At 45.6% G+C, this 17,850-nt stretch overlaps 1 protein-coding gene across 2 annotated transcripts in view; it reads left to right on the forward strand.

The window, feature by feature from the left end:
• The window catches only part of rad54l2 (RAD54 like 2), a 145,862-nt gene that overhangs the window by 91,958 nt on the left and 36,054 nt on the right, over positions 1–17,850 (forward strand). For both annotated transcript variants that reach the window (XM_067998996.1, XM_067998997.1), the window contains exons 4-8: positions 3,967–4,100; positions 11,467–11,511; positions 12,448–12,579; positions 15,977–16,206; positions 17,326–17,508. In XM_067998996.1, coding sequence (XP_067855097.1) covers positions 3,967–4,100; positions 11,467–11,511; positions 12,448–12,579; positions 15,977–16,206; positions 17,326–17,508 — 724 coding nt within the window. The remainder of the gene's footprint in view (positions 1–3,966; positions 4,101–11,466; positions 11,512–12,447; positions 12,580–15,976; positions 16,207–17,325; positions 17,509–17,850) is intronic.

Consider the following 17,850-nt stretch of genomic DNA (forward strand, 5'->3'; position numbering starts at 1 on the left):
ACGAGCTTGCAACACTAAAATAGGGAGGGCAGTGGGCATAAGGTAATTCAGGCAAAAAGTACAGAAGGATTCAGGCTACTTAAGCAATTGGGGAGATAAATAAAATTTAACACTGAGAAAGGTAAAGTGATGCTATTGGAGGCATAAGTATCCAATGAAGGGAATTGAATTGTAAGAGAGAATTAGGAAAGAACCTGGAAGCCTGTTAACTTTGAACATTTAAATAATGTGGCAAAGCAATTTTTAAAATGGTTAATTCTCGGGATCTGGGCGTCGCTAGCAAGGCCAGCATTTATAGCCCAACCCTAGTTGCCCTTGAGAAGGTGGTGATGAGCCGCCGCCTTGAATCGCTGCAGTCCACGTGGTAAAGGTACTCCCACAGTGCTGTTAGGTAGGAGTTCCAGGATTTTGACCCAGTGATTATGAAGGAATGGTGATATGTGTCCGTCGGAATGGTGATATGTGTCCGTCAGAATGGTGTGTGACTTGGAGGTGATGGTTACAAGTCGAAGATTTTCCAATTCACTGATCAGACCTCACTTGGAGTATTGAGTTCACTTCTGGTCACCACGTGACACAAACATACACTGTATATGTATTGGACAGGACAGGACAGGACAGGAGAGAAGAGTAATGAGAATGATTCCAAGTATAAAGGGGATGAGCCGTGAGGGAAGATTGGTGAAGCTCTGTAGTCTAGGGGAAAAAAGGCTGTTGAGGAAGAACCTCATAAAAGGTTAAATGTTATGTATAGATAGGAGAAACCCAGATTATTACTTCAAAGTAAACCAAATGAGTTGGATTGTTAAGATTGATAAATGTTTGGAATAATTTGCCAAATGGGGTAGGAGAGACACGAGATGTACAACTGGATGCTATAATGAGAGTTGGAGTACTCAAGAAGTGGAGCTTGATTGGCTGAATGTCCTTTCCCTACTTTGATTATTCAAGTGTTTTATACATTCTCAATTATTTTTCTCCTCTTTGACATTTCCCCACATTGTGTGTCATCTCTGGCTGAGTGATTTTCAGTTGGAACACCAAACATTGGTTATTCTGAGTGCCTAGAACTGTAAGCACTGATCTGTGTCTGGTGGCAATGCATATTGCAATTTGAATATTCTGTGTTGCTGCACTGTGCATTTTATTTTGCATAATATGTGTGCCCAATTATTTTGTTTTTAAGAAGACACTTGATGTTCTGTATTCTGAATGTCAGACATTGATGGCACTTGAGCCAGTTTATGGGGCTTTCAAAATAAAGTCCGTCGCACTTTCTCTTTCCTTCCTCTCCTGAAGGTACTGAGTCACATACAATTCCATGGGTGCTGATCACCCTTGAGTACTTCATTTTTTTGTGTGTTAGGATAAACAGTGAGCAGAGTATTTGGCCACGTGGACATCACAGCTGAAGCCAATCCTGTCTTCATCGATGTAAATGCGTGCACTTTCCAGAAGGAGTCCCTGGATGGTAATCAGAAGCAGTGACTTGAGGCCGATTGATTTTCTTCCATTTTTCTCATTACCTCTTCTTCACCCCCCCCCCCCCCCCCCCCCCCCCCCCGAGATCAGCTAACTCAACACAGACCATGGATCTTTTGGTCTATATGATGCCAGTCCCATACTGGAGCTGATCTTTTATCCAACTGAGCCATCGGGGTCCATTGAGGCTGAAGTGTTGTTTCTTTGCTCACTGCTTCTAAATTACTCTGTGATTAGTTAAGCCTTCCCATTGGCTTTGTCATGCCATTCTGTATTTCCACTATTCCCTGTTTGAATTCCTTGAGTCTTGTTTCCACCTGCCTTGTTTAGAGGCTCCAATCATAGAATGATACAACGCAGAAGGAGCTGTAGCTGTGCCAGCACTTTGAAAGAACTATCCAATTAGCTCTTTCCCCATGGCCATGCAAATTTTTTCACTTCAAGTATTTATCCAATTCCCTTTTGAAAGTTATTATTCAATCTGCTTCCACCGCCCTTTCAGGCAGTGCATTCCAGATCATCGTAACTGCATTTAAAAAAAAATGTCTCCTCATGTTACCTTTGGTTCTTTTGCCAATTACCTTAAATCTGTGTCCTCTGATTACCGACCCTTCTGCCACTGGAAACAGTTTCTCCTTATTTACTCTATCAAAACCCTTCATGATTGTGCACACCTATATTAAATCTTCCCTTTGCCTTCTCTGCTCTAAGGAGAACAACCCCAGTTTCTCTAGTCTCTCCGAGTAACTGAAGTCTTTCATCCCTGGTACCATTCTAGTAAATCTCCTCTGCACCCTCTCATCCTTCCTAAAATATGGTGCCCAGAATTAGCCACAGTATTCTATCTGGGGCCTAACCAGTGTTTTATAAAGGTTTACCATAACTTCCTTGCTTTTGTACTCTATGCCTCTATTTATAAAACCACGGATCCCGTATGCCTTTTTTAACTGCCTTCTCAACTTGTCCAGCCACCGTCAAAGACTTTTGTGTACAAACAACCCCAGGTCTCTGTTCCTGCACCCCCTTTAAAATTGTATCATTTAGTTTATGTTGCCTCTCCTCATTCTTCCTACCATTGTGACAGCAACTGTGCTGGGATATTCCAGCTTGGCCTCTCCCTGGCTTTCAGTTGAGTTGACCACTAGATCCTCTGTCCCATTGTAATAATACTGTCTTCTCATTGTTCCCTGACCCTATTATGTTTTGGAGTTTCTTTACTTATTTTTTGCTCTGGATATTTTTTGGCTTTCATGCTTCAGACTACTCTCGGTGAACCTCCCTCCATTTGTCCCAGTCCCCGTGTCCCAGAGATTGTTTTCACTTCCCCAGATATGTAGATAAATTCATAGTGTGCCCAGAGATTGAACAGAGAACTCTCTTAAGCTTATTTCCATTCCTGGTTTTATCACATGCTCTCATTTGACCCTCTATGTCTTTGGAAGGTGGCAGATTAATGCCACACTAGACTTTGAATTTAACAGTCAAAAATGTATTTAACAGTAAAAGAACAGTGAGAAAGAAAGAACGTGCATTTATTATAGTACCTTTTCATGTCCTTAGAATGTCCCAAAGCGCTTCACAGCCAGTGAATTACTATTGAAGTGCCGTCACTTATGTGGGTAAACACAGCAGCCAATTTGCAAAACGGCAGTGAGATAAGTGACCAGTTAATCTGTTTTAATGGTCTTAGTTGAGGGATAAATATTGACCAGGACACTGGGAGAACTCCCTTGCTGCTCTTCGATTAGTACCATGGGATCTTTTGCGACCACCTGAACGAACAGTTGGAGCTTTTTTTTTTAATGTCTCATCCAAAAGATGATGCCTCTGACGGGCAGCACTCCCTCAGTATTGCACTGAATTGTCAACCTAGATATGTGCTGATGTTCTGGAATGGAACTTGAACCTGATTAATTAGTTAACAATGTGATGGCAAGGGAGCATCCTGCAAATAGTGATGATAATATGATTGAATTTGACATTGGTATGCAAGGGAGAGTCACAAATCAAGGTTTTATATTTAAGTAAGACAAGCTTTGAAAGGATGAGAAATAAATTAACTTCAGTAAACTGGGCTGAATTGTTAATGGGTAACCCACAGACAAACAATGGGAAGATTTCACAAAGTATTTGCTACAACATAAAACCAGTACAAACCCTAAAAGGCAAAGGTTCCACTTGTGTCAAAACTTAGTGTGCTTAATATAAGTTTCTTTTTTTAAAGAAAAAGCTAATGGAGACAATAATGGGACTCAGCCAATAACAATTGGTACCAATGCATGAAATAAGTCTAGTGCATGCACCCCTGCTGCTTTGATGCCACGGTGGTGATTTGGCTGTTATTTTTGTTTTTAGCTGGCCTTTTTCACCCAGTTGGTACAGCAAGATCAGGAAATCGTCATTTGGAAAATTGGGGTGCTGGTCTTCGTTTCATTATATAAGCACAATGCACTTGTACAGTTTTGTTGTTTCTTGCTTTCCCAGAAAGCTACTACGGGAGGACCAACTTGAGGCTGGAACCAAAGCAGCACAACAGGAGGAGTTAGAGCGACTCAAGCGGCTTGAGCAACAGCGGAAGGAATTCGTGTTACCCATATTGCCATTTGAACTCCTACAAGGTGAGTGTGGGACACTGTCTTTCTGGCAGGCTAGCTTGTGCGCTTGCAGGTGTGTTGCCATCAGTAAAGGGGGAGGGGATGGTGGCAAGATTTTGCATTACTCTCATTAGCTGGTTGCCACTCTGGTGATCAAGATAGTAACCTTACAGGTTTTATTGATTGGTTTACATGTGCTTCTCTAGCATGGCTTGATAGCTTGCATTTGCTTGTGTCAAGACTCGAATATCAGCACATGCCAGCCTGAGGAGAACCATTGGAAATGAGTAAACAACAATCCTTTCATTTTTTTGGGTATGACCTGATTCAGTCTCAGCCTTAGTGCCCGAGCAAGAGAGAGCGAGCGAGAAATAATGGAGGCTAGGCATTGCTCAGAGAGGAGTGGGGAAAATAGGAGGGAGGATGTCACATTTATTCATTCATGGGATGTGGGCGTCGCTGGCAAGGCCAGCATTTATTGTCCATCCCTAATTGCCCTTGAGAAGGTGGTGGTGAGCCGCCTTCTTGAACCGCTGCAGTCTTTGAGGTGAAGGTTCTCCCACATTGCTGTTAGGAGGGGAGTTCCAGGATTTTGACCCAACGACTATGAAGGAACGGCAATATATTTCCAAGTCAGGATGGTGTGAGACTTGGAGGGGAATGTGCAGGTGGTGTTGTTCCCATGTGCCTGCTGCCCTTGTCCTTCTAGGTGGTAGAGGTCGCGGGTTTTGGAGGTGCTGTCGAAGTAGCCTTGGTGAGTTGTTGCAGTGCATCCTGTAGATGGTACACACTGCAGCCACGACATGCCGGTGGTGAAGGGAGTGAATGTTTAAGGTGGTGGATGGGGTGCCAAACAAGTGGGCTGCTTTGTCCTGGATGGTGTTGAGCTTCTTGAGTGTTGTTGGAGCTGCACTCATCCAGGCAAGTGGAGAGTATTCCATCACACTCCTGACTTGTGCCTTGTAGATGATGGAAAGGCTTTGGGGAGTCAGTAGGTGAGACACTCACCGCAGAATCCCCAGCCTCTGACCTGCTCTTGTAGCCACAGTATTTATGTGGCTGGTCCAGTTAAATTTCTGGTCAATGGTGACCCCGAGGAGGATGATGGTGGGGGATCTGGCGATGGTAATGCCGTTGAATGTCAAAGGGAGGTGGTTAGACTCATGTTGAAGATGGTCATTGCCTGGCGTGAATGTTACTTGCCACTTATCAGCCCAAGCTCGGATGTTGTCCAGGTTTTGCTGCATGCGGGCACAGACTGCTTCATTACCTGAGGGGTTGCGAATGGAACTGAACACTGTGCAATCATCAGCGAACATCCCCATTTCTGACCTTATGATGGAGGGAAGCAGCTGAAGATGGTTGGGCCTAGGACACTGCCCTGAGGAACTCCTGCAGCAAGGTCCAGGTTCTAATGCACCTTCCACTGGTGGAGCTCTGGGAGCAGGTCATGTGCCATTTTGTTATGAATAGTATGTTGCAGAGAGACTATGAAAGGAGGCAAGGAACCATCAAGACTAGGAAGATCCCATATTTAAACCAAAGCAGCAGTAGAGGTGCTGTAAATAGTGTAGATGCATTTAAGGGGAAGCTAGATTAAGCACATGAGAGAGAAAGGAATAGGATATACTGAAAGGGTTAGATGAAATAGGGTGGGTGGAGGCTCATATGGAGCATAAACACTGGCATAGACCAGTTGGGCTGAATGGCCTGTTTCAATGCTGTAAATTCTATGTATATGGAGTCCACCTCTGGGCGGTAGAGGTAAAATTGGGTCCCCAGTTCTGATGTCCGTCAGGTCCTGCAGCAATGTCCTGGGGCTGAGATGATTGGCCTCCAACAACCACTACCATCCTGGTGTGTGGACGTTGGGTGAAACCAACATTCGGCTTGGCTGTGATGACCCATCCTGGTGGAATAGCCTACTGATATTCCCTGTCCAGGGATCACATGAGAAGAATGGCCGCATTTTGACCCAGAGGGCAGCAAGTACCCATTAACTTGTACCACAGCAGGACTTGGTGCTCTAAGCTGAAGTGAGGTGGGGGGGAGAAAATAGGATGGGGAAACAGATAGAGTCCTTGTTATCCACACAATCCAACATCACCAGTAAGCACGTGTGCTCAAGGCAGATGAGTTCAGATTATTTTAGACTAGCTTAAATAAGAACAGAAAATGCTGGGAACACTCAGCAGGTCAGGTAACATCTGTGGAGAGAGAAACAGAGTTGACGTTTCAGGTCGAAGACCTTTCATCGACACTGGAAGATGTTAAGAGATTAACAGCTTTTGAAAAAGTACAGGGCTGGCATCTACCCGACAATGTGGAAAATTGCCCAGGTATGTCTTGTCCACAAAAAGCAGGACAAATCTAATCCAGCCAATTACAGCCCCATCAGTCTACTCTCAATCATCAGCAAAGTGATGGAAGGTGTCGTCGACAGTGCTATCAAGCGGCACTTATTCACCAATAACCTTCTCACCGATGCTCAGTTTGGGTTCCATCAGGACCACTCGGCTCCAGACCTCATTACAGCCTTGGTCCAAACATGGACAAAAGAGCTGAATTCCAGAGGTGAGGAGAGCGACTGCCCTTGACATCAAGGCAGCATTTGACCGAGTGTGGCACCAAGGAGCCCGAGTAAAATTGAAATCAATGGGAATCAGGGGGAAAACTCTCCAGTGGCTGGAGTCATACCTAGCACAAAGGAGGATGGTAGCGGTTGTTGGAGGCCAATCATCTCAGCCCCAGGACATTGCTGCAGGAGTTCCTCAGGGCAGTGTCCTTGGCCCGACCATCTTCAGCTGCTTCATCAATGACCTTCCATCTATCATAAGGTCAGAAATGGGAATGTTTGCACAGTGTTCAGTTCCATTTGCAACCCCTCAGATAATGAAGCAGTCTGTGCCTGCATGCAGCAAGACCTGGACAACATCTAGGCTTGGGCTGATAAGTGGCAAATAACATTTGCGCCAGATAAGTGCCAGGCAATGACCATCTCCAACAAGAGAGAGTCTAACCACTTCCCCTTGACATTCAACGGCATTACCATTGCCGCGTCCTCCACCATCAACATCCTGGGGGTCACCATTGACCAGAAACTTAACCGGACCAGCCACATAAATACTGTGGCTACAAGAGCAAGTCAGAGGCTGGGTATTCTGCGGCGAGTGACTCACCTCCTGACTCCCCAAAGCCTTTCCACCATCTACAAGGCACAAATCAGGAGTGTGATGGAATACTCTCCACTTGCCTGGATGAGTGCAGCTCCAACAACACTCAAGAAGCTCGACACCATCCAGGACAAAGCAGCCCGCTTGATTGGCACCTCATCCACCACGCTAAACATTCATTCCCTTCACCACCGACACACCGTGGCTGCAGTGTGTACATCCACAGGATGCACTGCAGCAACTCGTCAAGGCTTCTCTGACAGCACCTCCCAAACCCGCGACCTCTACCACCTAGAAGGACAAGGGCAGCAGGCACATGGGAACAACACCACCTGCATGTTCCCCTCCAAGTCACACACCATCCTGACTTGGAAATATATCGCCGTTCCTTCATTTCGCTGGGTCAAAATCCTGGAACTCCCTTCCTAACAGCACTGTGGGAGAACCTTCACCACATGGACTGCAGCCGTTCAAGAAGGCGACTCACCACCACCTTCTCAAGGGCAATTAGGGATGGGCAATAAATTCTGGCCTCACCAGCGACGCACACATCCCATGAACGAATTTAGAAAAAAAGATGGGGGAGACAAGAAAGAACAAAGGGGAAAGTCTGATGTTGTGGAGGGCAGGAGTGATTAAATGACACTGGATGATGGTGCAAGACAAAAGGGGGTGATTGTGGGTAACCAGTAAAGAAACAAAAGATGGATCCAGAGGGGCTGTAAATGGTTACAGCAAAACAGCAGTGTTGGGAAGCACGGAACTCTAGCTTTGCTGTCACAGCTTCTCACGTCGTCCAAATCCCACAAACTTGTAATAGACTGACAACTGTCAGCTGCTTCTGTATCAGGGACATCTTTGACCAGCAAGTACTTCTGGGGCTTCGTGGCCACTCAACCATTACCAGCTGACTTGAGGTCCCCTCTCTCTTGAAGGGGCTTACTTGTGCTGGGATACTGTTCCATAGACACTGATAACCGTGCACATTAACTCCAATCCTGTGGACATTGTGGCTCTAACTCCATCCAGGTGGTTCCTATAATGCTGTTGTCCACGTTCACTTTGAACCCTGTGGTATTTCAGGTTAAAAAAATAAATGTTGTATTAGCATAATGGATCTGCATTCTTTGTTTACTTGAATTAGACTCCAGTGTCAACTCACATATTGCCCCAGACTTGCTTCTGCTTGTCACAGTCCCCAAGGCTGCTGTTGAACCTCTTTTTCTTGGGACAGCTGTTTTTTTTCCTATGGTACCAATGTAATCTATGCAGTACTGTAACCATATAATGCTCTATCCATATAATCTTTGTGGAACCTCAGTAAAACGTGCATCATGCAAGAAACACATCCCGTCTGTGTCTCATCCCAATGGCTCTGCAGTGTTTCTCCTCTTAAACAACCCCCTGCCACCCACATTTTCACATATTTTACCCAAGGCATCATGCATAGAGAAGAGCCCAATACTTCAACAGCCATGGAGATGGTTATTGGCAGAGTGCCCAAGATTTAGTCCCCATTACACACATGGTTTATAATGTCATCATAGTTCAGAAAGGTTGATGTCTAAAATCAGTGGTTGGCTGAAATTGGCTTTATTTTTGGTGTTTCTCTGGCAGTTCCATACATTTACAGAAATCTGGAAAGTGCAATCCAGAGAAATGTGAGTTGCTTGTGGTCAGCTCCAGTAAAAGAAAAATAAAGAAAGCCCCTGTCCTCTACCAGGCTGCTTTTACTCTGGCAGTATGCAGGCTTTACTGGCTGACTAGTGCACCTGCCAATCAAGCTGACCTATAGTTTTGAGCGTGCTTTACCCTGAAACCTTCTGATTTAAATTTTGAGTTTAGAATATTCTCACAGGTGATAAGATTCATTAAACAAGTAGAAGTCCTCAACTCATTCTTGTTCCTGTCTTCTTGTACAGTCTGCTGCAGCTTATCCTATTGGAATTAGCAACAGCAGTGACCCACTTTGAGATGTGCTCTGCCCCAATTTTCTGTTGCAACAGTTAAGTTTTTCTTCTGGTGATTTGGGTATATTCTCTAAGGGAGGGGGCTCATGAATTGGCTATATTCTTTGAAGCAGGGTTCAGTAGGTATTGGTGCGTAGAGGAGATCGAGCTGGATTTAATGTTTTGAGCTGAACGTTCCGATATGGCTGATCCTGTCGTTTCAGTGTGAGCTTCTCTATAGCCATAGAATTGTGGTTGGTTTGTTCAGAATGAGAATGTCTTTTTCAAAATCCTCAATGTCGTGTTTGGTAATATGTGGTATTGAGCTATACAGAAGAGGTAGGTCCTAAATTTGATGCCTGGTCTGTGCTGAACTAGCTGATCTTGAGTATCAGTAGACGCTCTACATTTGACCTCAGGAAGAAGGGAGGGGGAAAATATGTTCCCTCTTGATCACTATCCAGTGCACATGTATGCATGGATAATGATCAAGACGAAGATAGGATCAACCTCATCTGTAATGCACCTCACAGTTCTATAGCCTGCTGGCACTTGCTTTAGGTTCATAAATGGAGATCGACCACTTGGGAGAACGACTTTACATAGAATGTACAGCACAGAAACAGACCATTCAACCCAACAGGCCTATGCCAGTGCTTATGCTCCACATAAGCCTCTTCCCACCTTACTTCTTCTCGCCCTTTATCTCTCCCTATCACTGTATCCTTTTATTCCTTTCTCCCTCATGTACTTATCTTGCTTCCCCTTAAATGCATCTATGCTATTTGCCTCCACCACTCATGAGGTAGAAAGTTCCACATTCTCACCGCTCTGAATAAAGAAGTTTTTCCTGAATTTTTTATAAGATAGTCACTAATAAATCCAATATTATAACCCCTAGTTTTGGACTCCCCCACAAGTGAAAACATACTCTCCACTATCGAACCTGTTCATAATTTTAAAGACCTCTATCAGGTCACCTCTCAATCTCTTTTCTAGAGACAAGAGCCCCTGCCTATTCAGTCTTTCCTGATGAACGCTATGGAACTTGTACCTCACTGTATATAGACTTGTAGCACACGTTGATGCTTTTAGGAGAGGTGGGGAGAAAGATAGGGCAAAAAAAAACGTCATGTTCCCTGCAAATCTAGTAGGTGTTCAAAGCTGGGAATTTCTGTGCAGTGAGTTCACAATCTGAGGGGTTCCAACTGGAGATTAAGCCCTTCCCAAAGGTGGAAAACATAAAGAGGAGTGAGCTTGGGTTATTATATTTGCACTACCATCTGGATTAAAAGTGGGTTTAACCAAGGCATAGGGCCATGTGGCCTGTGGAATACCCCTTGGTTGGATCTGGCATGAGGCGAGATAATTACTTTGAGAGGAAAGAAAGGAAAGTACAACAGACCCCACGAGAAATAAGCCTTGTCAGGCTGGCAAACATCTACATTTTGGGAAATTGTGCTGGTTGGCAAATAGGTCTTCAGGCAAAGGTTGCCTAAAGCTGATGAGGTGGAGATGCCGGTGATGGACTGGGGTTGACAATTGTAAACAATTTTACAACACCAAGTTATAGTCCAGCAATTTTATTTTAAATTCACAAGCTTTCGGAGATTTTCTCCTTCCTCAGGCAAATGCCTGAGGAAGGAGAAAATTTGCCTGAGGAAGGAGAAAATCTCCGAAAGCTTGTGAATTTAAAATAAAATTGCTGGACTATAACTTGGTGTTGTAAAATTGTTTACAAAAGCTGATGAGGGACAATAAGGCAAATCTCTCAAGGCTACAATTGTAACAAGCAGCCTTGCTTGACTGGAGCATGGGTTCGTAGAATCTGCAGTGGTGGTCAGCGCACTAAATTTTGGCACTCCTGATTTTCTGGTGATTTAAGTTAAATGCCCGAAAAATTGAGAATGCTGCAGCTCTGCCGAGATGGCCTTTGCATCTGACCCTCCAATCCGTGCTCCCCAGTGAGGTTCCCTGCTGGAGCACAGCTGTGCAAAATTGACTCTCATGTTAAAAATGCAGGCATATCTTGGCAAAAGTTGGTCAAAATGAGAACCAGAACATAATGAGTAGTTTGAGCACAAAGATTGCTTGATTTTTTTTTAACATTTTATCCCAAACGGATGCCTGTTAGTCTGGACAGCACCATGATGATGTAATAAAATGAACCGACTGTGACTGTCCTGGGCCGTTCAGTGTGTAACTTCTCTTAAGCATGTGTCCTTTGATCGGAATTGTTTCTAAAATCTGTTTTTCTACCACCCTCAGAATCCAATACTCAAACCTTAAAAAAAGAGCCTGTCTGGAATGAGGGTAAGTGAATGTAAAATGTTTTAAGATAAACACAAGTACTGCTGCTTTAAGCAGTGTGTTACTGCTTCAGCCCTTGCATGTAAATCAGTTAAACAGCGTTGGAAATGTCAAAGGATCGGTAGGAAGGGACTTGCAGGAAAACTATGCAGTAAATCCCAAGGGCCCCTCAAATCTATTCCATTTCTGTAGTTATGCACACAAGTAGATGGCTGGAAACAATTATGCTGTGCCCCTCACTGGAATAATTATTCATTGGCCGTGAAAGGTTTTTTTTCTTTTATCGCCGAATATCCCACCAGGAGATGAACAGTAATATGTTGAGCAATGGGGTGAAAGTCTTCCCTCTCCATGAATTTGCATGAATGCCCACTCAGCAGAAGTAAGAGTGGGTGATCAAATTAATTATCAGAAACATTGTGCAGTGACTTTGTGATTTTAAGGGTACTGCCCATTTGGGGGTACAACTAGCACTACCTTCAGGCCTGTTAACAAGAGTAAGATAAAGTAGATCTGAAATGTTCATAAAAGGGTTAACGGTGAATAAAAGGTGTCAGTTTCACTAGAACTAAGCAGTCCAATATTCTATGCTCCCATATCGCTAGATATAGCACTGACTTAATGCATCAGTGAAAGCTGACAGTTTTGCAAATGTGATTTTTTTTTTGTTAGGCTGACTGTATACAGAGTAATGTTGTGGGAGCCTCATTTCCCCTTTCAGATACTGGCCACTAAGATGGACATTTCAACACCAAAAAAAAATGAAAGTACAAACCAGCATTTACATGCTGGGGGCTGGGCTCAGGATCTGGGAAAGAAACAAGAACTGGGGTTTTAATGGGAAAAGATGTTTTTGGGACTTCAGAAGAGGAAATGTTGGTTAAAAGGAGGTGGCAATGAGCAGAGCCAGTTGTACTCACTACCACTTTGTCATTCCAGAGGAAATTGCACAGAAAACAGATGAAGTTCTGTCAGCTCCACCCAGACTCCCTAAACCCGAGGTCATCTGTGTGGACATAAGCAGTGGGAGTGAAGAAGATGCTGAGGAAACAGCACAAGTCTTAAAGGACGGTGAGAGTCAGAAGCAGAGATCATTGATGGATCCCGTCATTTTTTTTCCCTCCAGTTTTCTCCTCTTTCTTTGTCCGCTCCTCTTTTTCTCTCTTTTCTCTGCCACCCCCTCCCCCACAACAAAAAGAAAGTGAACACATGCTTAGGTACAGTTCCACAGGTACTAAGCCTAGATTACCTTCTAGATCATAATGGAAAGCTCTTTTTTTACGAATCCTGCCTGTAGCATTTTTCCCTTCTTATTTTCTCAACAGCACCCCCGCCCCTTACCAAACACAGCTATGGAGCAGGAAGAACTTCCTTCCACCTATCATTCTTTGTTAGTGACTTTGAACCGCCAATGGGCTTGGGTTTCCCAACTCACTGCCTCCTGTTTGGTGGTCAACTACTTGGTCAGTGTTGAATTAAGTGACACTGAGCTACGGGGACATCGATAAATAATAGGGATGAGGTTTACTTGTGTGACATCGTTTATAATTTAAATATATTAGAACTGTTTTACCCCTGTGATTTCATAGCAGTTTCTGGAAGAAGACCTTGGGCCCGATTTTACCAGGGGTGCGGGTTCCCGGCGGATGGGCAAGCACGCGCCCGGTGAAATTAGTGGGTTTCCCGCGCGATCGCAGCAGGCAAACCACTAATTGGATTCACTTACCTGCTCCTCCAGGTTCCCCGCTGCTGATCTGCGCGTCGGGCGGGCTGCGCATGCGCAGTAAGATCTGTCATCTGGAGGCGCTCGATTTAAAGGGGCAGTCCTCCACTGACAGATGCTGCAACCAATGGCAAAGATGACTGCATGGAGCAGCCCAGGGGGAAGGCTGCTCCCAGTTTAATGATGCCTCACCCCAGGTATCAATACAAGGGGTGAGGAGGAGGGGGAGGACAGAGATCTTCCACCCGGCGGGCGGGAGGAAGCGGCCCACCTCCGCCATCAGGAAGGCCTGGCTCGAGGTGGCAGAGGGGGTCACCTGCGCCACCAACATATCGCCCACCTGCACACAGTGCAGGAGGCGGTCCAATGACCTCAGTAGGTCAGCCAAAGTGAGTACACGTAGTCTTTCCCCTACACTCCGTCTGCCACATCACTGCCCCCACCCCACATCTCCTTCGGCACTGCCAACACTACTCTGTCACATCACCCCTCATAACCACTCAAACCCCATCCTCATCTTACCTGCACCTACTCACCTCGCCAGTACTCACCCCGCCACTACCACGCAACCCAATCCTCATACAATCTCATGGCTCTATCCCATACTCACCCTCTCGTGCATCTCTCTCACGGCCAGCCTCACTCAACCTGCCACCACCTGTGCTGCAGCCACAGGGCATGCATCACATATGTGCAGTAGGCAGCATAAGGCAAACGTGTCGTGAGCATGAAGGGGATGCACAAGTGTGTTTGAGGGTTTGTCATGGTTGTTACTTATATTGAATTTCAGAACAACTCATATCACACATTATATTGGCGCCACTACTGCCATGTCTTCGCCAATCCTGTCCGGTTTGTGCAATAATGCCCGTTCCTGGGTATCACTATGAGGACCCACCACTGATGCCACCCATTGTGTCACTGCAGAGTGGGTGTAGGTGTATTTGCAGGGCTCTTCTGCATAGACGACTGAGAGACATCGGCGATGTCCCCGGTTGCACCCTGGAAGGCTGCGGAGGAGAAGTTGTGGAGGGCAGTGGTGACTTTGACAGCGACAGGTAGGAAGATGGTGCACGGGCCAGCCAGGAGCAGTTCGGCATGAAAGAGGCTGCAGATGTCCACGGCTACATGTCGAGTGACTCTGAGCCTCCGTGTGCACTGCTGCTCAGAGAGGTCCAGGAAGCTGAGCCTCGGTCTGTGGACCCTGTGGCGAGGGTAGTGCCTTCTGCGACGCATCTCTCTCTGCCGTTGCCCTCCCTCCTGCCGAACAGGTGGATGTGTCACAGCACTCTGTTGTGGAGCTCCACGTGTCAGAGGTGGACGGCGTGGATGGCGAGGCTGGTGATACTGTTCGCCCTCCGAGGAGGTCACGACTGCAGCTACGGCGGCCCCCATCCGCAAGATGTACATCTGAGGGGGTCCGCAAGGTAGGTACATGTCTCTGGACCCCGGGGTAAGTGTGCAGGTTGGTGACTTTGACCGTCAGGAGGAGGGTGGTGGAGGCCAAACTTTGTCCCAAGTGACAGAGTGGCCTCCTGCAATGGGTGAGGGTCTCCCCACCCCCCCCCCACCTATCAAATGGACCTTTGCAGCTGCAACACGTCCATTCGATCTGGGAGTATTTCCACCAGTGTGGGAAACAGTCCCATGTTGATCCAAAATCACACCCAGTCCCTTAATCAGGTCAGTCAATGACCTGAAATAGCTAAATAAATACTCTCAAGTGGCATCCCGCTGGCTTTAATTGCCTGCGGGATTCCCACCAGCGGGGGCTGCACGCGCACGCCGGCGTGTCAGCGGGGAACCCGGAAGTGGGCGGGATCGAGGCGGGATCCGGTCGGGATCCTGGATTTCGCAATTTTCGAGGCCCCCCCCGCCGAGAACACACCCGATAGCGGGTGCTAAAATCGGGCCCCTTGTCTCAGTTATGTGATCCAGAAACTCTATCTTTGTCAAAAATCTGTACTTGCAGAGTTGTTCAACCCTGAGGATTAAAAATGACCCTACTTGCCGTACTCTTGTCTAATGGATTAAATGTCATCTTGTGCTAAAGCGCTGTTACCTGAATTGACAGATATTACACGTGGAGTGGAGTTTTTACAGGCTAAAGTAACTAAAATATTTATTTGCAATTAAATAGAAAAATGAAGCAAAGAAGAATTTGGCAAATAGATTGAATAAATACAACAGGCAAATGTTTTAATGGAATAATTACCATTTTTGAGAATGTTTGTAGCTTGACCAATTCCACCTGCCTTTGACCTCCCAACTCCCTTTTGGTTTCAGTGTTGACTGGAATTAAATTAAGCCTCACAATATGGAGTCCTCCTACTGACTAGTTCATTGAGACCTGGGATTTGAAGAATTGCAGCCAGTTCCTATTTATATATCTACTTAAGTGATATTTTTAGCCACATACACGTTGATTTGCTGGGTTTGTAACAATCCAGTCAGCAGGAAAATGACTTTTTTTTCTCTGCTAGGAATCAGTTAATAAGATTCCAGACATTCACAATAGATAAGCCATTAGCTCATTCGGAAAACAGAGGAGGCTTTTGCTGCTTACGTTGAATGCTGACATTAGCCATTTAAATTAGAATCAAAGACCACTTTCTCATTCAATCAAAGGAACAAAGCTTCCTGATGAATAAGCACCACTGCCTGCTGTTTCAATACAAACAATCTCCGTTTCGTGATACCACCCTTCTTATTTGACATTTCACCTTATTTTCCTGTGTTCCTCAGAGGATGTGATCGAGCTGAGCTCAGGGGAGGATGATTCACTGCACATTCTCGACAGTGAATCGAGCAACGAAGAAGAGGAGGTGAACGAGGAGAGTAATGGTGCGCACGTGAACGATGCCTTGAATCAGCCAGATGATCTGGGCCGTGTCCTGGTCAACATAAATCACCCGCCAAACGAGCAAGATATTTTCCTGGCACCCCAGCTGGCACGGGCTGTGAAATCACACCAGGTAATGGGAGCTTGTAGTTGTATTAGGCACTGTGCACTGCTTTGTTCCAGGTATTGCCATGATCTTATTGAATGCCGGAGCAGGCACTAGTGGCCATATGGCCTACTCTTGCTCCTATTTCTTACGTTCTTATGGCATTTCTTAAGTGTCTGTCACCAGCCAGTGAGACAGCAGCGAGGGTGTATGGGGATCGGTCTGTCATCATTCTCTCATGATGGTACCTTTTTGGATCTTCTGAGGCAATGACTTTCAATGAAATTGGACCAAATTTTGTGAACGTGGATTATTTTTAGTGGGCTCTCGGATAATTTTCATCACCTGCTCCCTGGAACATCGTTTGACTTGACAAATAGGTTGGGATAAGATAATCCTAAAATAGTGTCATTCATCTGAGGGATGTTCCTGATTCAGGTGCTGAGGGTACAGTGACATTTTTACCTTCCTTTCCTCAGGTCGGCACATCACCTTCACTGAGTGCTGCATCTGGGCTGATGTTGGCTGTTGTGGGGGAGGGTATTTACAACCTGCTGGTGTCAGTGGAGGTCTTTCTTCACATAAAGAGCCCGGAAATCTTTGAAGCAAATGCAGTCACTACCTGAACGTTTCATTCCCCTGCCTTTTGTCGTAGTCATTCTCTCAGTTGTGTGGGGACAAAGAGCACCTTCTCTCAGATCTCTCCCAATGGTGACTACTAGGAGGCATGTTTCAGTCCTCTGTGGGATATCCTCAGCCTCTGCTGCAACAGCATTGGGCAGGGCTTGGAGCTGCCCTTGTGGGGGAAGTGTGGGAAAGGGCATGGGAGCATCAACACTCTTCATGCTTGGTTAGAAGTTTCTAAGAATAAATTCTACCTCCTGTGTGTTACACATGTTCTTGCCCATCGTTTTGCTGCTCACCTTTTCTCACCAATTTTGCGTTTTTTTTTTGTATGGCATTTCTGCTACACAACACATTGTGCACACAGACTTGTTTCTAAACATTAAATGGGATGATATTGGCAGACTCCATTCTCAAATTCTGTTGCAGTATAAAACTGTGGGGATTTATCTGATGTTGGGATTTCGTGGTGTCTTGTCAGTTGATTAATAACTTGGCGTTCACACTGTTCTCCACACACAGGTTGGTGGAATTCGTTTCCTGTACGACAATCTGGTGGAGTCACTGGAAAGGTTTAAAAGCAGCAGTGGTTTTGGCTGTATCCTGGCACACAGCATGGGCCTCGGGAAGACCCTGCAGATCGTCTCCTTCGTGGATGTCCTCTTTCGATACACAGAAGCACGCACTGTCCTCGCTATCGTACCGGTCAGTATCTGCACACTGGTTCCATTATTCACAACACTGAAGGCCCTTTTCTTTGGGAGGGCGGAGAAAGAAGGAATTAATCATGGACCAAGCCTGGCTTGGTGGTTGGTCTCTGACTTGAAGGTTAGGGTTTTGTGCGTACATGTCAGTGTGATTGCAAGCAACAACCTGATACTCATCTCTTCGGTTGTCTGGTTTTGTACGTGGTTTCATTGCATTCCACAGAGTTGTTGCACAATGGTGTTATTAGTATTCCCCTGACCTTTCATCTTTGGGAACTGGGTTTTGAGCCCAGCCCAGACTGGGATGAAACCCTTGCCTGCAGGTCTTAATGAAATGAGT

Source organism: Heptranchias perlo, chromosome 17 (genome assembly GCF_035084215.1).
Source record: "Heptranchias perlo isolate sHepPer1 chromosome 17, sHepPer1.hap1, whole genome shotgun sequence".
NCBI lineage: Eukaryota > Metazoa > Chordata > Chondrichthyes > Hexanchiformes > Hexanchidae > Heptranchias > Heptranchias perlo.